General features: G+C 37.5%; 1 protein-coding gene across 1 annotated transcript in view; it reads left to right on the top strand.

The window, feature by feature from the left end:
- Positions 1-13883: 13883 nt before the first annotated feature.
- Positions 13884-20988, top strand: part of LOC145252668 (tubulin-specific chaperone D-like) — a gene marked incomplete in the record, with an annotated part of 249915 nt that continues 242810 nt past the window's right edge. Inside the window, 1 exon segment of the mRNA XM_080112451.1 lies at positions 13884-14083. Within this exon segment, the coding sequence (XP_079968577.1) occupies positions 13918-14083 (166 nt within the window).

The following is a 20988-nucleotide window of genomic DNA, read 5'->3' as shown; positions in this document are numbered from 1 at the left end:
GCTGGACAGAAAAAGGGAACTCCTTCTTCTATAAACTCGGTTGATGCAATATCATCATTACCCTTAATTTCCAAGGGCACAAGATTTTTTAAGGAATGGACCTGTTTGCATCCATCCTTAAGAACAATCACGGAAACGAACATTATTGTTGCTTCCAGTAATTAATTTCATTATTTTACTAAGATTTCAAAATTGTCTGGTTTTGTTGGGAGTCTTAATAAGTACTATCTCTCCAACAGATAATTTGGGGGCACAATTGCTCCCGATTTTGGCATTGACTTCTCTTAATGACAAGAGGTAATCATTATGCCAGATACGATTGAATTTTTCAACAAATTTATTCCTCATTTCGAGGGAATGTAATAAGGCAATTTGGAGTAAAGGGGAATTCTTCGATGGACGATGTGTATTTAAATTGTTCCTTCAACTCGTCCGATTCAGGCACATTCAATAACAATATTCCGGACGCAACATATATGCGCAGGGATACCAAATAAATTGGTAAACCTAACAAAGGCCAGAATAAAAGAGCGGATGCTCATATCCGGCAATGATTCTAAGTGAATTGCATGCAAACTCATGCATGTAAAGAGTACTATGTACATTTTAACTTCTATCCCTCCAACTTTGATAGAAAATTGACCGGTGAAATCCACACCGACTTGTTTGAATGGGCGAACAAAGTTCACTCTATGAACAGGCAATAATGACCCTGCAGGTGCCTTACAAGGCAGAGCATTTATTTTTTTTACATACGGTGCAAGTATGCACAAAGGTTTTTACGGCTTGTCTCCCCTGAGGGATCCAAACCCCAGACAGCCTTAACTTACTAAACCCCATGTGGCAACAGTTAAGATGAGCTTCCTTAATCATCAGTTTTGTTAAATAATGATCTTTTTGCCAAGAAAAGGGAAAACCTCAAAGGGCAGAATATCAGAATTCTGTATCCTACCTCTGGTTCTAATTAACCCATCTTTATCAAGGAATAACCCTAAGGCAGTTACCCTCGGGGGGGAGGCGCTTTCCTGGAAGGTTGTTTCAAGTAACCTAGTTCATGAGAGAAGACCGCCATTTGCATATTAGCAAATAGCAATAATTTGGCCCTATTAAAATTGTGAGCACTAGGGTGACGTAACAAATCATAAAATTTCAACACTTTTTCTAAGATGCTGATTGCCTTAGATAAGCTGGAATATCTTGTAATATCCAACGGGACAGTATTTTCAGAAGGATGTGCCTCCTGAGACACAAACATGATACAATTTTTTTATTAGTTTCGTTTAGACAAGGTAAGGGTGAGATTGGCCAATCAATGCTATCTCTATTGAGCCATTCTGGGCCATACATCCAGAAATTGAATTACTGGGAAAATTCAGAAGTATTGATACCTCTAGTTAGAAGATCTGCCGGATTTTCCAACGAAGAAACATATTTTAATTTCGGTAGAACGCCAAATTTAATATTAATATCTTCTGAAAGTTTTTGATCTATGCGATTCTTTTTTCAATGAATATATTTTCCTTGGATCCTTTACCGTTCAGGACCCACGAGAGGGCAACTTGGGAATCAGACATCAGGAAAATATTATCAATGTTAAGGGGCCCCAGATCGCCCAAATCTTGAGGGCTAAAGATAAAAACATAGCCAGTAGTTCCAAAGTGGTAAGTGACTTCCCTTTAATTGAGGCTACTCTGGCCTTTGCGAAGAACAGAGAATAATTCACTCCCTGTTTCGCATACAGGATGAATCTGTACGCGTTTTTCAATGCGTCACAGAAACAAATTAATTCGACACACTGATTTTCTGACAATACACGCCTGGGAAATTCAAACTCCCCCTAGTCATTTAGATCCTTGGCATGGGTTTGCCACAGCTTATTGAGCTCTTCGGGTGTCCACTCATCCCACGACAACTTGCTTTTCCAGATCGAGCTGACAATGATCTTCCCCTGTATCATGACGGGGAGAAGCATAGATAAGGGGTCATATACTCCTGATATTTGCGAAAGAATCCCCCGTGTGGTATTGACCTCAGGGTCCACTAAAGTGGGAGAAAGTTTGAACGTGTCCCGAATAGGATCATACAGGTATCCCAATACCTTCTCAAAGGCTGGGAAGGGAAAAGAAATAGTTTCATCCTCCAACATTTTATCTTGTATCTTAGAACAGAATTGAAGGATTATAAATTGAAGCCTGCCTCTAACAATCTGCTACAAACATTGTTATAAATAGCAAGTAGGGATCTCCGTCACAACTGGTAGTGACAAGATTATCCACATAAAAATTGTTGGAAATAGCATGCGATGCTGCATCTTTTGCATATTTTTTCTCATGGAATTTCAAAATGATGTTCAAAATGAAGGGGCTAGCATTGAACCCAAATATAATTGTTTTGTACCTGTATGTACATAATTTGTCACCTTTTTTAAGGAAAAAACAAAATCTGTTTTTATCCTCTTCTGATTTAAGGTGAATTTGTAAGAAGGCCTTCCTTATATCACCTAGATCACACCTAGGAGGGCATATTCGTTTTTCCTGAATCCCAGTAATAAATAGCAATAATTTAGCAGATAAGTTCATGCCCAAATAGGCAGCATCATTAATTGATGTCCCCTCTTGACTTTTTAGGGAGCAGTTAAATACGGGACAAATTTTTGTCATCAATCCAGTTCCCACCTTAATAACGGATCTATGAGGAACCCAAATATAATCTTCATACTTCCCAGATGGGATAAAAAACTGCTCCACTATTCCACATTCCTCATAATCCTCAAACACTTGGAGGTGCGCAAGCCTTTTCTAGTTTCACACAAAAACACGCGTTCATATCTCAAGCCATATTACTTGTCATATACATACGCGCGCACGTCCATACACGTACATATATTCATGTTCGCATACAAACACTCACATTCACGTGTATACACACACATGCTAACGTACACACATGTACTCACATACGTGCACACATATGCACACATGGGCAACGCCACTTCCCTTTCAAAGGAAATCCACACATGCGCAAAAGACCACCGGAAACACCTATAAAAGAAAGAGCAATAAGCGGCTTCTCCCTTTTTCAGACCATCTATCGAGCTGAGAGGTTCGACGAACCAGCCGTCTCCCAAAAGGTAGGCGCGTGCCTCATGCCACTTGCTACCTTGTGGGGCAAAAAGCTAACAAACAGTACGTACACTTTATACGCTTTCTCTCTCCATGAACTGGATTGACATTCTCACTCTTTCTCTCTCTATATATACAACTTGTCCCTGAGAATACCTTCGCGTAGCTGACTGCTAACTGATGTCAACCCTCTATCCTTTGTCTTTGTCTACACGCTGGACTATCATTCTCATTTCCACTACATTACTCACTTCTCTTCCCACGCGCGAACAAACGATAGTGAGATGAAAACACATTTCCTTTTCTTTCTACACCACCAGTCCCGCAACAAACGATGGTTACACCCGCATGCACATGGACACGTGTTATATCTAAAACATTCATTCTTTCAACAGTAAATAAACGACACGTTTATCTTAATCAGCAATTGAGTCTTTGTTTCCTTCATTCCATTCATTTCATTATTTTTCTTTTGTAACGGGATTAGGATTTATATATCCTAGTCCTCTACAGATGTACTCATTATACATTCCCTTCCTTTCTAAGGACTCTGCCACTCTCTCCATTACCTTTAAGGAAGTCACAAAGTTACTTTTTACCAGTGGGATCCTATCATGATGCCACGGTAAGTTTACGTAATATTTCCCCTCCTCCCTTATGATGGAGTTTTTAAACACTTCTATCTTTTTCTTGTCCACGGCCGATAACTTAACTTCTTCATCAATTTCTAATGAGTCGAAACTGAGTGACGTCTCTACCCCACGTTAAAGTGTGGATTCGGAGAAAAAAGGCTTTAATCCGTCCTCATAAGAGAGTGTCAGATTTAGAACAGAATTGATTAAATAGCTGTTGCATTGAGGAGAGATTTCACAACACAATTAAAGGGAGGCGAATCTACGTTATTAAAATCTTTATTAAAAAAATGTCAGCTCTCGCCAAACGGAATTATGAAATTTCCATGTCGCCATGCGTTCCCATTAAGACACTCAACTAATCTGAGATTATCTAATTTACTCAGAAGGTCCAAATCCCCTTAATTCTCATAACTGGGACAGATCCGGAAACCTTCTTGAGATAAGTTATTGACTTTTAAATTCAAATCTCTGGAAAATAACACCGCAAATTTAAAGAGATTTTGCAATGCGTGCAATAAACACATGCTAAGTGTGACTTTTACAATTAAACATTTAAATTGTGGCAAAAAAACATCATTAATGGTTTCTTTACTCCTGTGCTTTTTTTTTTTTTTACGTCTACAGGATTTGAACGGAAGTTTGTTTTTTAAAAATTTAGTCACGTATATGATCCACATTGGATTTTAAATTCGAAAATTCAGTTATAATACGCCAATAACTTACGACCCCAATTTTCAGATCAAATTAATTTCTTATCTAATGTAATTTCAAACATAAGAAGAATTCTAAACTTTCTTATTTTGTTTTTTTTAATTTAAAATGAAAACACAGTGTCTAATGAAACATATCAATGTCTTATTAGTTTCATTAGATGCTATGTTTGCAGTAACAAAATAATTACTCTTCTGATTTAATAAAACAGAAAAAATTTTTTTTATCTTTTCTTCCTTTTTTTTTGGAGGTAACAACTATGGTTTCTAAGAATTACGTTAAAACTTAACAATAATCTGCTCAAATTATAAAAAAAAATTCTGCTCGTCTTAAATGAAGAATTTACACAAATTATAACTAATCATTACGTTAGCAAAAAATGAGATCTTACTACGCTTTGAAAAAAAAAAACTGAGAATATATTTAAACAAGCCATTTTGCAAAAAATGAGAATCATTTTTTTTCGTCGTTTTGCAACAAAATGAGAAATGTAACAAATTTCTTTCCTACACACCCAATTTACTCCCAAATGAATTCCACAAAAAAAAAAGCCATACCTTTAAACTCAAAATTTATTCGCAATATAACAGCAATGAAAGTTCTTTGGTTCTGGTAAGTCCATTTGCAAAATGGTGGCCCGATTTGCTACAATACGCATGGAGCCTTTAGTATGAATTCCTATTGTCGGAATGTTAGTTCGTTGTTCCTTTGGAAAGATCCATGATGATTATGAAGAACATGGTGCGAATGATGGCGCCTATAATCAGGCATAATGTGAGGCCCTTGGGACTCTAGAAGAAATGAGATAAGATCCAATATTTGGACAATAAACATGACGAACAGTTTCTTGAATGTCATCCTTGATCTGAATAGATTCAGCAATATAAGTCGTCGCTACTTGTAGAGAAGTGTCCTTTGTTCACCGACTGTTTGGTGTCCATGAAGGAATTGCCCTGGCTCCCTAGAGAGAGAAGTGCTGTGGTTTGAGTTTATTCCGTTCTGTGTTTTTTCTTAGACTGTAAAATAAACGCATAAACACATACAAAAAAAGGCACCAAATCAAATCACCTGGCACATTCAAATTTGAACCAATCACAGACTGGCAACTAGAGCTGTATGTCTGGCCTAAAAGAAAGATGGTGGTTGTATGTGGAATTTCTCACAATGGCTTTCTAAATAATAATGTTGATTCAGCATGGATCAATAAGTGCACGACTACACGAGTACCTTGTATTTTCTTGGATAATAACAAAACAAAAAAAAAAGATACTTGACGAGAACACGACTGCTTTTGTTTTGATAATTATTTTTTATTCAAAAATAAATAAAAATTTCAATTGTTCAAAACATGTTTTTTCCCAAAGCTTATTATTGGGAATGGCGAAGTTCTACAACCATCACTCCCCTGCGTAATTTGTATACTGATAGGTTTTTTGAAATTTTTTCATTGGATTATTATTGATTAACCTAGATTAACCAGATTATGAAAAAAATTAAAAAAAAAAAATCATTATTTCGACATTTGAAAAGGGTGCTCACTTTCTAGTTACAACGTTCTGGTAAATTGGTCACCCATTTTTTTTTCTATTTTCTAAACACGGAAGTGAATTATTGTCCAAACACGGAAATTAATAATTGCCATTTTTTTTTTATTGCCCTTTTATTACCCTTTTTTGTTTTTTTATTCTTGCTTGCTTTTTCAAAGAAATTATGGCTACCTCCAGAAACCCAAGATGGGAATTAATGAAGAAACTGAATGAAACACTGACAGAATATGCCCAGTAGAAACATTTAATAGCCCAAAGCAAGGTTTGCTCATGTGGCCATGACATGACCCTGCAAACATATGCCAGAGCCAAACTTGACAACCTTTGCTGCTGCACCGCTGCAGTTGCAAAAGTACCATATCTTTATGGAGTGGTCGAACACGCAAAATTAACAATTTCAATAATTTTGCAAATAATGTTTGACTTCGTAAGAGAAACTTCCGTTACAGGCTCGGCAAATGCCATTGGCATTACCAAAAAACCGTGTGTTCAGTGGTATGAATATTGCCGGGGTGTGTTCCAGTAAAATCATGAAAGACAGAGAAATGCTAGGCGGTCCGGGACATGTTGCGCAAATAGATGAAAGTTAATTGTTTAAACAAAAAAATATCGTCAGCCGAGTGACCAGTCAGATATGGGTCATAGGCTTTTATGACCCCCCTCCCCCCCCCAAGGATTTCTGCAGCGAATCCCGGACCACTCGGCTAGGTGTGTCAGGCTTTTTTGTGAATTCTTGACACCCCTAACACAAAACTGCGAATAAAATATAAAAAACTCATAATTTCTCCTTTTAAAGTGAGTTGTTTATTTTCTTTACGGAATATACTTCCAAAATAAACTATTAAAGTTGTTTAAAAAAAAAAATAGAAATATTATTTTTTTAAAAAACAGTGTTTACAAAGTGCCTGCGCACGTTCATGCAACTATGTTTTTTTACGTAATGAAATCAATTGAATTTTATGAGTTAAATTTTTTTCAATTTTTAAAATTTAAAATTCTTTCAAAATTTTTCTAATGGTTCAATTTTTACGATATTTTCAGGTTCAATGTGAAATTTTATGTTCTTTCCAATAAACTAAATATAATATTTTAGACACGCATGTTTCCCCCCCCATTTTGAAATGTCTATTAAAGTGAAAATAATTAATTTTCTCACCTCAAATTTATATATCACAAATTGAAGATAAAAGATCAATAAATAAAATAAGCTAATTTAAAGCAAAAAAAAGAACAGTTATTTGCAAATTTACCTGTAAAGTCCAAAGTTTAAAACCTTTTTTTAAACCACGTTGAATTTTTTTTTTTTAAGTGAAACCTTATAATCTTGTTATATTGTCCAGAAAATTTCATAGAATTACGACAATTTTTTCTATTTCATTGAAAGTTGTTTTTTTTTAGATACTTAAAAAAAAATTCACTCCATAAAAAAAGAAATAAAATATATTAAATCAAAAACTCATGTATTTCTTTGAGAAAAGAAAAAACAAAATAAAAAATTTGTTGGGTATTTTTTTTTAAAGGCAAAAACTGATAAGTAAAATGTGATTATTTTTTAATTACGGTGACACATATTTTTTCACACACAAGGTTTTATGGTTATGCGTATGTGTTGATTTTACGTCCTTTTGTCCATCTGTATTTCAAAACAGGAAGAAACACCGCTTCATTAACACCAGCTAATGCTTATGCAATGGCGGTCTTTTCAAATAGTTGTTTAAAAAAATTCTTTTATTTAAAAAATACATGGAATATAAATATGGACAAATTCTCATAAATGAAGAATGAAAGCATCCATTGATTAGTATTTTATATAGGTAAGTGATTTTTTTGAATTTATATATATTTATTATATTTAGATAAAGTTAAAATTCTTGAATTTCGTGAAATCTTTTTTAAAGAAAACCGATTAAACAAAAATAATGTATATTTTTCGATAAACCCTTTTATTATTTAATTTCAAGTTTTATTCGGCTGGAAGTATTTTTTTTTTCTCTTCGGAAGGAAATCGTGCTTTTAATTCATTGAATTTATAGGACATTTGAGTTAATCTTTTGTTTAATTGTGTGGTTTTGTAAAAAAAAAAAATTTTTTTTTTAACATGGAGCAATTAGCGGAATTCACTAGAACTATGCAATCGGCATTGTTTGCACAACAAAAGCAAATGGAATTACTTCAGCAACAACAATTGAAGCAAAGCGAAATACTACAGAGTATACGAGCCGACAAATGGGTTAACTTTTCCGGCATATTTTCGGAGATACGAAAATATTTTTGCTAAGAGATGTCAGTCTTGGACAGACGAAGAGAAGATTATCCTTCTTCAAAAACTTGGATCTCAGGAAAATACAAAGTATACAAATTTTATCCTTCCAAAGAAACCTGAAGAGATTTCTTTTAGTGAAACAATAAAAATATTGTCAAACATTTTCAGTGAACGATATAGTCTATTCTATACACGTTATAAATGTTTAAATATCACGAAGCAGGAGGACGAAGATTTTATTACTTATGCAGGGAAAGTGAATGCTCATTGTGAATCCTTTAATTTAAAAGACCTCAAAGAGGATATGTTTAAAAGTCTAATCTTTGTGCAAGGTTTAACAGCCTCTAAAGATAAGGATATTCGTTCAATGATATTATCCATTATGAACCAAGACACAGAAATAACGTTACAAAAAGTTATGGAAGAGTGTCAGAAACTGTTAAATTTAAAGCAGGACAATATAAGCATCGAAGGAAAAAATTTTGAAGATATGGAAAAAAAAATGGAAAGGGTGATGAAATGTGCACACGAAAAATCCTGTAAGACATGTGGGGAAAAAACAACTTCACTAAAGATTGTTACTTTAAATACAAAATATGTAACAAATGTAATAAAAAAGGCCATAAATCAACGGTATGCAGGAAAGGAAAATACCGAAAAGCAGAAATAAAGACCATTGATTCTAAAAATGAATCTAGGTGTGATAAAAGAAAATATATTGAAATTAAAATTAATGGCTGTAATGTGAACTGTCTTCTAGATACGGGAAGCGACATAAGTATAATTGACGAAGTAACTTGGAAGAAAATTGGGTTTCTTAAGTTACAAAATACAAAAAAAATTGCCAGAAGTGTGTCTGGAAATAAACTAAAATTTAAGGGTGAATTTTTTACCAATGTGTCTCTAAAGGAGAATGCTGTGAAAACCAAGTTATATGTCGTACCTGGGAAAAATTCTAATTTGTTCGGTATAGACTTAATGATTCTTTTTAATTTATGGGGAAAACCCATAAGCTCATTTTGCAATAAAGTAAGTCTGGCGGGTTTAGAAAATTCTAAACTACCAGGAAAGTTTATTGACGAATTAAAAAAAGACTTTAAAGAGGTATTCTCTGAAGGTTTGGGTTGCTGCACGAAAACGGAGGTGAAATTTGAACTAAAGGACGAAGCTAAACCAGTTTTCAAACCCAAAATAAAGGTTCCATTTCAGCATTAGAAACTATAGAGAAAGAATTAAAGAGACTTCAAGATATTGGAGTAATAGAAAAAGTGGACTACTCTGAATGGGCTTCACCCACAGTTTACATTAAGAAGAAAAATAATAAAATCAGGGTATGCGCGGACTTTTCGACAGGTCTAAATGATTGTCTCAAGGAGCATAACTACCCGCTTCCTACCCCAGAGGAAATTTTTTCGAAGTTAAGCGGAGGAAAAATTTTTACAAAAATTGATTTGTCTGAAGCGTATTGGCAAGTAAAAGTCCAGGAAGATTGTGCTAAGTACCTGACATTAAATACCCATAAAGGACTATTTTCACTAAAACGTTTGCCTTTTGGTTTAAAAGTAGCCCCAAATTTGTTCCAGCAAATTATGGATACAATGCTAGCAGGTTTGGATTTTGCTATGGCTTATCTAGATGACATCCTTATAAGAAGTAAAAATGTGGAAGAGCATAAAATCCACATTGGCAAAGTATTCGAGAGAATATCAAACTATGGATTGAAAGTGGCTCTCGAAAAATGTAATTTTGGGATGGACAAAATTGAATATTTGGGACAAGTGATTGATCGAAATGGTAGAAAACCTAATCCTAATAGAACTGAAGCAATCAAAAACATGCCTAGACCAGAAAATATAGTGCAGCTACAGTCATTTTTGGGACTAGCAAATTATTATAATTCTTATATCCCAAATATGCATGAACTAAGAGCACCTTTAAACGAATTATTGAAAAAGAATAAAAAAATGGCTCTGGACAAAAGAATGTGATGAAGCATTCCTAAAGATTAAAAAATGTCTGTTATCGGATTTAGCACTAGCTCACTACGATCCGAAAAAAGAATTGTAGCAGCAGATGCGAGCGAATACGGTTTAGGTGCTGTGCTACTACACAGACTCAAAGATGGATCGACTAAACCAATTATTCATGCCTCAAGGGTTTTGCTACACACAGAAAAAAATTATAGTCAGATAGAAAAAGAAGGTCTGGCAATTGTATACGCCATGAGGAAATTTCATAGGTTCATCCATGGAAGATTTTTTATCTTGGAAACGGACCACAAACCTTTGTTATCGATTTTTGGTTCCAAAAAAGGAGTTCCTACTCATACGGCTAATAGGTTACAAAGAGGGAGCATGATTCTGTTAAACTACAATTTTAAAATGAAACACCTAGCATCCAGCAAAATTGCACACGCAGATGGTTTGTCCAGGTTGATCCCAAATAAAACTGAATTACTTGAAGAAACTGTTATAGCTGCACTAAAAGAAGAAAATGAACTAACAGATATATTAATAAATACTGTTAGGGAACTTCCGGTAACACTTGAGGAAATAAAGAAAGCAGCAAGAACAGATGAATACATTAACAAGATAAAAAAACAAGTGGGACAAAAAGAAAAGAAGAGGAAAGGATTAACAGTTTTTCCATTTTCAAAGTGCGATGAAACTCTAATGTACGCAGATAGAGTGGTAATACCTCAAGTATTACAGAAGAGAATTTTAAAAGAATTCCACATGGAACATCCTGGAATCTCCAGAATGAAAGCACTAATGAGAGCATATATGTACTGGCCTGGAATGGATCAGGACATAGAAAAAATGATAAAATTATGTAAGGGTTGCCAACTAGCAGCAAAAGCGCCGCCCACTAAGACGCAACCTTGGCCTAAAACAGATATACCATGGACGCGGATCCATATAGATTACGCAGGACCTCTAAAAGGATATTATTACCTGGTAATAGTAGATAGCATGTCGAAATGGCTAGAAATTTTTAAATTCAAACATCCTACAGCGGCAAACACAATAAAGGCGTTGGATGAGGTATTTGGGCGTTTTGGCGTACCAAAAACAATTGTTAGTGATAATGGCACCATGTTCAAAGGTCAAGAATTTAAGATCTACTGTGAGTCACTGGCCATAGAGCATATCACAACACCAACTTTTAGCCCTCGATCTAACGGACAAGCTGAAAGATTTGTCGATACTTTTAAACGAGCGTTAAAAAAGAACAATAACATCGACACTGAAGAAAAAAGTCTTCAGAAATTTTTAGCAGTGTACAGGATAACGCCTAATCCGAATACAAATGTAAATTTATCCCTAGCGGAAATAATGTTTGCCAGAAAAGTGCGTTCTGTGTTCGACCGGTTAATTCCGAATAAAAAAGTAAAAAAAAGTGTAAAAGATAATGTACGATACAAGATATACAAGGACGGGGATAAAGTTTTTTTCAACAATTATCGGACAGGGAAGAGTTTTTGAGAAGAAGGCATAATCTCAAAAAGAATTGGAAGAATGGTCTACATTATAAAAGGTCAGACATTTTCCCACAAAAAACATATAAACCAACTCAGACCCCGATATATTGAAATAGTTAAAAACAATGAAGTACTGATGGAAGTACTGTATGACATTTTTCACATTAGAGCCTCCAAAAAAGGAAGCACCAGTAACTGAAAATACAAGTCACTCTACAAAATCCAAAAATTCGCAAACGCAAATTTTAAGGAGAAGTGAAAGAAAAAGAAAAAGAACTGAATTTTTTGGACAAAGTCAAAAAAGAAAAAAATGGTGAAGCGAAATTCTAGGGAAGAATTTAGCTTGGGAGGAAGGTGATATAATGGACTGATCCAACACCCCACAAATGAATGGACTGTTACGTCTATAAAAAGACAAGCAAACTCTCCTCACGTGGGAGACAGAATTTAGTACTAAGCTGTCAATGGACGCTTAGAAATGTGTGTACCTTTTTACCTAAATAAACCCTTTCTGTACAACCCCAGTAATGACTTGTTATTCATATAATCTACAATATAACAAACACGTACATCAAATCTGTTGCCAAGGTCGCTGGAAAAATGGTGGGATCCTTCTACCGCTCCAGAAGATATCTCACTGCTGATGTAATTCTCTATCTATATAAAAGCCAAGTATGTCCAAGGATGGAGTACTGCTGCCACATCTGGGCAGGAACTGCTAAAAACAGCCTATCCTGCCTTGACAGATTACAAAATAGACTTTGTAGCTTAGCTCTTCCCTGCAACCTCTCTCCCACAGAAGAGACATTGCAAGCCTGTCTTTATTTTATCGTTATTTCCATGGCAAGTGCTCGTCTGAGCTCCAATCTCTGGTCCCCCCTCGCCAGTCTTTCACGAAAAACACCCGTCTAGCTGTCAATAGTTTTCCCCACTCTTTATCTGTGCCTAAATCAAAACGTGGATTCCATGAGTAAAGCTTCTTTCTTAGAACTGCACGCCTGTGGAACTCTCTTTCGTTTGCCTGTTTACCACCTGACTACAACTTGGATGTCTTAAAGTCCAACATAAACAAATTCCCGCTAAACCGTCCCCTTAAGTAAGACACTTTATCAAATCTCCATTACTAACGATTACAACGATATTATCCCATTGATTACTGTACGCGCAATAACCCTTATTCTCGAGTGGCCTACGAGCCTTGATAAGTGGTGACTACCATGTAAAAAAAAAAAAAGAAAAAAAAAGGGATCTAATCAGACTGTAGTACCACTACAAGAGTGCCAAATAATTGTCAGGTTTTAATGATTTAATTAGATGTACATAAAATCGTGTTTAATTTTTAGTCGTGCATAATTAGCAAAATCAAGGCACGACTAATCTAAAATAAACTTGTTTATTTTTTTACGAAGATTTTTAACAAAAATAAAAACAAAAACGGAATAAAAGTAGCATACAGAATTGGAAAAAATTTTTTGTGAATATTTTTTCATATGAATCTAAAAATATATTTGCCAAAAATAACCTCTCGATTGAAATTTGTGAATAAATTCATTTTATTGTCTATTTTAATAATACAACAGATTTTACGATATTTTGCGCTGACAAACCCAGTAGCAGGTTTGTGTAAAAATTGCCTCAATAGTAAAAACCGCAGCAGGAACAAATAATCGTACATAATTAGTTGTAGAATTTTAGTAAAACTCCTTATGTCAAGGCCATTTCTCGGTAATGTACGATCAAAACCCGGCACGACTAAATGTCCGATTCCACTGCTGCTGATTAAAGCAACTTTAGACGTTGTTTCTGTACAGCAACTAGCAGGAGCAATCAGTCGTCGTACAATGATCGGGGATAATTTGGTCGTACATATTTAGTACCTATTTACTATGCCTCCCCACGGGACAGAGTTAGACACCAGGGTCGTTTTTTAACGTGGAGAAAAGGTACAAAAATAAAAATTGTCTCAGTCGTAAAGGATTTCTCCTCCACCGAAAGAGAACAAGAAATAGAAGTGCTGCAGCATCTGAAGAACAGATACTACACTTTGATCTGGACATATTTAGTAAAACCCCGAAATTTAACTTCAAATAAAATCTATATAGGAGTTATCTCCCTTATCAATTTTCATCTGAGACACAAAATAAAAAAGTTATTCAATATGGCTGCCGAAGACTTAGAAGAAAATCTTCGTGATGATGAAGTCGATACACGATGTACGTTGGATGCATTCCGTGAAAGTGAACAAGTCAAAAAACTCATTTCTCAGTTGGAGAACATTTTGGGAGATTTCAATGCGCAAGAAATCGCGATACAAAAATTCAAACGTGAGTCAACTGAATCCGGCCTCAGTAAATGTTTAATACATGTAGTTATAGTAAGATTTTGATATCGAAATTTCCGTTTGACGCAATTAGCAACGGTTTCGTTTAAAGTTACTTTTGTCGACGAAAATCTGAGTAAGAAATAAGAATTTATTTTATTTTTAATATTTGGATTAGTAAATATTAGACTGTCTGTTTGGTGTAGAACTCGTGGTCTCAGTCTGTCAAACAAGTAATGCGTATTATTTTGACGACTGGCACAAAACATTGTCTCTTTTTTTTGTCTTAATTACTTCATTTAGGCGATGGGATGTTATCAGATTTAAATGAAGAAAATATACATAAACATTTTATCCTTTGTTAAAACGAAGCGTTAAATAAAATGTTTATTTTTATTAAAAACTCCCTATAAATATTTTATGTAAGAGTTATCCCCCATTTACTTTACATCCGATAAGAAGGTTGGCACTTAAAAAAAAATTGAGAAATGCATTTTTTTCTCTTTAAGAGCACAACAATAAACCATTATATTCGACGTTCGTCTATAATTTTCAATTCTGATTCAAAAATAGTTTTTTTTATAGCCAATTTCAAGGCATAATCACTTTCACGTGACAATGTAGAAATTTTAATGGTAAAAAACCTGTTCGACCCAATGATCACGTGATAGCTGGTAGAGTAGTCTTCGACGGGAAATCTTATTTTTTTACGTTGTTAAAATTTTTAAAAATATTTAAGTTCGTAATTAGTTCAAAATGACTTATTTTTTGTTATTTGTGATATGCACTTTAAAAATAAAATGGGATTTAAAATTAAAATTGTTTTGACAACAGGGATACTAAAACAGAAGGGAGATAACTGTAAACTTTCCGATTTCTTCACAAAATCTATTCAAACGTCTTAGGGAAGAACTAATTCTCGAGTTGTTCCCTTCACAAATTTAAGATATTTCATTTCAAAAATGCTGTCGCCGAGTATCACCTGGCATCTTTCTGATTTTTCTTTTGCCGTGGCCTCCTATGCATTCCACAGTCATTTTGAATCATAGCGATATTGACTTCGAGAATGTTGTCCCTGGAAACAACGACAAAAGAAGCAATCAGTTATAATCCGATTTCCTAGTTTCCACGGAAACAAATTCCGGCATTCAGCAATACGATCAGAAACCATATTACCATGTTATAAAAAATCCACTGTCTCGTCCTATTAACACCAACTCAAATTTACATTTATCTTTTCCCTTAAAAAAAATTATCATGCAACCTTATTCTGAACAATTCCAATTTCAGTTTTCTGATGAAGTGAGGTTTTGCAAAATGTCAGTGTCCATTTTATGATACGAAACAGACTGAACTCTTTTTTTGTTTAAATTCAATGCTATTTACTTTCGTAATGCTGAAGTGTACGACGTGTCAATGGCGTCCAAATGTGATGTCAGCATGTGCACATGAATATGAACATCTCTCAACATTCGTTATTAATAATTTATTGTAAGCATTCAAATTAACGTTATGAACAGTTTATTTAAAAAGAAAATTCGAATAAAATTAATATATAAGCAATGATATATAAGATTATACCACTAGGAACATTTTGGAGTTTATTTAGTATTACATATGTGAGAAAATAAAAATAAAAATAAAAAAAGGAGATTGCTTACTTGGTGGCGCCGGCCTCGAGGGCGGAATTCTAATCTGAGTGGTTGAGAGAACGAGTCTCTTATAGACTTGGAGGAGTAGGGGGAGGCACTATTCTTCTGTTATAAAAGAATTGTGTCTCTGACTAGCGCCAGTTCTGTTAACGACTTACTGGTGAACGGTTGGCACAAATTAGTTACTCGCTGCTCGCCGTACTACAAAACTTGTTACTCGACCCAGTAGGGGGGGGTCGCTTAGGGCATCCTTTGCAACCCCTCGGAGCTTACGCTATCACCGGGTAATCTACTTTACCCTCTAAATAGTTTTTTTTTCCACAACTTGCAAAGGATTTGCTGCTTACTCTTTCGTCGGTTAACTACTGTCATGAACGTCACGAAAGAGCAGCTCCTACGCAGAAGGGAGTCATTGACTCAGAAGATTCAGGGACGACTGAAGATGTGTCGTGATGGAGTTAGGCCATCGGCGTACTCATTCTTAAGGACGGAGATTCAACAATTCATTGTCGAGTTAGAGACTTGTATCACACAGCTGGAGTTAGGCTCCTTTGATGAGAGTACACCTGCCGAGATTGAGGGTGCTTGGCTGCCTCAACTAAAGGATTATTATGAAGACTTGGGCGATTTGGATCAAGCATACCGACAGCCAGAGCCCAGCCCTTACTCAGAATCTGCCTTTGAGTTCTCAAGGGCTTCTGCAACTACCGGGAGAGGTTCTTCCTTCATTGTTAAACCCCCACGTATACAGATCACAGGGCCTACATTTAGCGGACAGGAAATGGAGTCCGACCGCATGAGTTTCAGAAACTTCTTGACTAGGTTTGAGAACTGCGTGATCGGCATGGCCAATGATGCCGAGAGGTTGAACTTCTTGAAGTGTTCACTCTCAGACAGAGCCTTGAGACTGGTAAATCACCTGAGTTGCACTGACACCAATTACCAGCAAGCCATGGCTATACTGAAGAGGGAGTATCTGGACCTGGATGAAATCATTGACCAAATATTCCAGGATATTCTGGACTATGTACCAAAGAAAGGTGGAGCCCTTTTTGAGCTGGGGGACTTCGTTTCCAGGACGGCATCGCTGTTGGAAGAGCTGGGGAATTCCTTTTCGTGTGACTTTTCTGTGGACGATTCTGGCGGAGCCAGACTGATGGCTAAGATTCTGTTTAGGAAATTTCCTCTCGAACTGAAAGGCGAGATAATAGCGCTAACAAATAGACGGGTGCCACCTTTGTCCTCCATATTGAGACTAACTGGAGAAGCAATAAAGAGATTGCAGATTAAGGGCGGTGTCTCCACTGCAGTTACATCAACAGTAAGACAGAGTACGTCTCAAAAGTTTGGTAGGGGGAACGCTATTACTCCTTCTTTTCATGTGGATGTGAACAATGCAACTTCAACCGGGTATTCCCGCACGTTGCCACCCATTCTCTCAGTTACATTCTCTTGTGGACCAAAGACAGTGTCAGTGAATTGCCTACTGGACACGGGTAGCGGGCGGACATATCTGGCGGCAGATGTACTGAGAACTTTGTGCCCAATCGAAACCCTTGGTGTCAATTGTCAGCTGAGATTGTCTACCTTTCTAGGTGAGTGTCAGCGTGGGTTCACAGAGGTAGTCCTGGGAGTTGACTTGGGTTCTGGAAGGACAGTGACATCTCCTGTCTTGGTAGCCGATGGTATGGACTTGTCGGTTCGAGTGGCCAACCTGGAATCTCTATTGCGTGTCTTTCAGGATGCAAAATATGCTTTGGCCGGCCAGTTTGAGACCGGAAAGGATTTAATACCGATCAAGGGAATAATTGGGTTAGACCTGATTGAACACCTGGACTCATTAAAGCTGATCCCGTGTTTGAATGGATGGGCCTTTGCAACCCCGCCTGGATTGGTCCCGTTTGGAGCAGTGGACTCTTTTTTCTTGGAAGATAAGCCCCTCTCTGAGGTTACTCACCTCTCGTTTAATTCGGTAATGGAACATACCCCCCAGGTCGATTCATCACATTTATGTTTTGTCCTTGAAACACAATCAACATACCTGGATCCCATGGCGGAGTGCTTTCCTGACAGTATGGTACAAAGAGGACTAGAACAAATGTTTACGTTGGAATCTCTGGGGCTTCCCAGTCAGGAGGACTTTTCTGATTACGATAAAATTCAGATGAAGCGATTTGAGGAAACGGTAGAGCTTCGGGATGGAAGCTATTATGTGGAGCTCCCCTGGCATCACGATAGATTAGCCAGAGTCCCCTCTAATCATGCAACTTCCTTGCATGTTTTAGACCGGGTAGCAGCAAACTTGACTAAAAGAAAAATATATGATGAATATTTGGAGGTGTTTCGTCAGCAACAGGAGGACGGTATAATTGAAGAGATTTTTGTCTCCCCTAAGGAGTTCGACAAATATGTGTGGATACCACATAGACCAGTTTTCAAGTCGGACCCTACGGCAACTACCAGGATAAGACCAGTGTTCAACTGTAGTTTGAAGACAGGAGATGGATTATCGCTGAACGAAGCAGCATATTCTGGCGTTAACTTAACAGGGGACATCTTAAAGTTGTTGCTGGCCTTTAGAGCCAACAATTATGTGCTACTAGCAGACATTCGCCGAGCCTTCCTAATGATTCGGCTTAAGCTGGAGGCGGATAGGAACCGGTTTTGCTTTTTTCTTAAACAAGGAAATTGTTTGCGCTGCTTCCGCTATACCACCTTGATATTCGGGTTTACTTCCAGCCCATTTGTGTTGGGATGCATCTTAAAATTACATGCGGCAAAATACCCTCAAGATGCTTGCCGCAGAATGATGGAGGACCGGTTTTATGTGGATAACCTTGTGGCATCCGTGGCAGACGCGAGTGAGCTTACTACATTGTATTCCCTTGTTAGAGAGCGTTTGCTGGAAGGGGGCTTTATTATCCAGTCATGCAACTCAAACAGTCAGGCGCTCCGCAATAGGATGAAGGAGGATGGTACTCTAAGTATCCATGAAGAGGAGTGGGAGAGAGTACTGGGCTACCGATACTCCCCACATTCGGAGGAGTTGTATGTCGCTCCGGTAAAGTGCAATCCTGACGTGACAACTAAGAGAGGTGTTCTTTCAGAGTCAGCTAAGGTCTTCGATCCGTTGTCCCTATGTCTCCCGGTTACTATCCGCAGTAGAGTGCTAATCAGGTCCATGTGGAAGAATGGTGCAGGTTGGGATGATCCACTCCAGCCAGCGATCTTGAGCGATTGGAGAGAGCTAGCCAGGGACCTTTCAGGGTTGAGTGATTTCCGTTTTTTGCGCAAGGCGCTTATGGCAGGGCTACCTGGAGATATGTACCTGTTTTGCGACGCGTCCAAGGAAGCATATGGGTTTGCCGTGTATATCGTACAAAATGGTCGGTCATCCTTATTATTTGCGAAAGCTAAGGTGGCACCTATGAAGGACAAGACTTTGCCTGTGTTGGAACTAATGGCCGTTTTCCTCGCCTTCAAGTGTCTCCCCACAATCCTGGACAATTGTGAAGGATTTGTTCCCGAGAATTTGTGTATAGCCACGGATGCACAGGTGGTCTTGTCCTGGATTTTATCTCAAAACATGGCTAGCAAAAATGTTTTTGCAAAAAATAGACTTAAAGACATTCTGCAGATGAAAGTGGAGTTGGAGTCTCGCTATGGCTTGAAGACTCTCTTCAGATATGTTGATAGTACACTCAACCCGGCGGATTTGTTAACAAGAGGATTAACATTGAGAAAGTTCCAATCCAAGATGGAATTTTGGTGTTCAGGCCCTTCCTAGCTATGCGAAGGAATATCTCAATGGCCAGGACAGGATATGCCCTGTTTGAGTGAGATATGCCAGCGAATGACCCGCAGTTCAGCAAATTGTTCCTTGATCCATGATCAAGAGTACACTTCGGCCATACCTTTTCAGAGGTTTTCCTCATTCTCTGGTTTACTGACTGTTACTGCCTTGGTGTTTAAGTTCCTAGCCATCCGATTTAATCGACAATGGGACTACAACTCTAAGGCAGCGATCTACCTTATGAAGACAGTGCAACGGCAAGAATTTCCCGTGGAAGTGGAGTACCTAAAGGAGCCGAGTGGTAAACCCATGCCAGTTAGGGTTCGTGCTCTGGATCTTTTTCTGGACCCTGACGGTTTGATTCGATCTCGGGGAAGAATCAACCAATCTTCCCACTTTGGTTATGAAGTTAAAAACCCCATTCTGATAGGGAAACATCATCCTGTTACCAGACTCATCATTTTAGATTGTCATGAAAGGTGTTGCCACCTTGGAACTGGGTCAACTCTAGCGGAGTTGAGGCGAAGCGGTTATTGGGTCCCGCAGGGTCGACAAGCTGTGAATAAGGTACTGGCTGTTTGTGCCAGATGTAAACGTTATAATTCAACGCCAGTGACGCCGAATGCTGCTGCTGCCCTGCCGTCGCACCGTACCGATTTCAGAGTCCCCTATCAACACACTGGGATTGATTTTACTGGCCATCTTTGGGTGAGTGACGGGAAACGAGATACGAAAATGTACTTGCTCCTGTTCACTTGTTTGAATATCAGAGCAATACACATTGAAGTAGTTCCCAACATGAGCGTACCCTCTTTCTTCCAGGCACTGGTTCGATTTACTAACCGATATGGCGTTCCCGAAACCCTTTATAGTGACAACGCGAAAACGTTTATAGGAAGTGGAAAGATTTTCGATCGTCTCTCTCTTTTTACGGACTATCAAAGAAAATACGGTCCTTGTAAGTTAAAACTTAAAACCATTCCCTTGTTCTCTCCTTGGTATGGAGGAACATGGGAGCGATGTATCAAGACCATGAAGAATTGCCTATTTAAGATTCTTGGCAGGGGTAGATTGGATTACTTTACCCTTCTGACAGTGTTATCGGATATTCAGAGGTCTGTTAATAACCGGCCTCTTACTTACCAGGTGTCAGCCGACAAAAATGCTACTCCAATTACCCCTAATATGTTCCTTAAGCCCAATCAGAGCCCCGGGCTATTGATACGACTGGATAGAGAGGATAGAACAACCTTGTTGCCTCCCAGCAGGGAGAGGCTAATTCAAACCTTGGAACTTAGGGACCAATGTCTGACAGATTTCCACAAACTATGGTATGAGGAGTACCTGCTAGAGCTGGGAAGGAAGATTCCTGGTCGATCCCGACTCAGTACAAGAACCCGCCTCCAGAAGGATGATGTTGTGCTGATTAAGAGTCCTTTGAAACCCAGACCGTTTTGGGTCTTA

Source organism: Euprymna scolopes, chromosome 29, assembly GCF_053919585.1.
Source record: "Euprymna scolopes isolate OS-2025 chromosome 29, ASM5391958v1, whole genome shotgun sequence".
Taxonomy (NCBI): Eukaryota; Metazoa; Mollusca; class Cephalopoda; order Sepiida; family Sepiolidae; genus Euprymna; species Euprymna scolopes.
The sequence above is the reverse complement of the archived record's forward strand: the minus strand, read 5'-3'. Positions and strand labels throughout refer to the sequence as shown.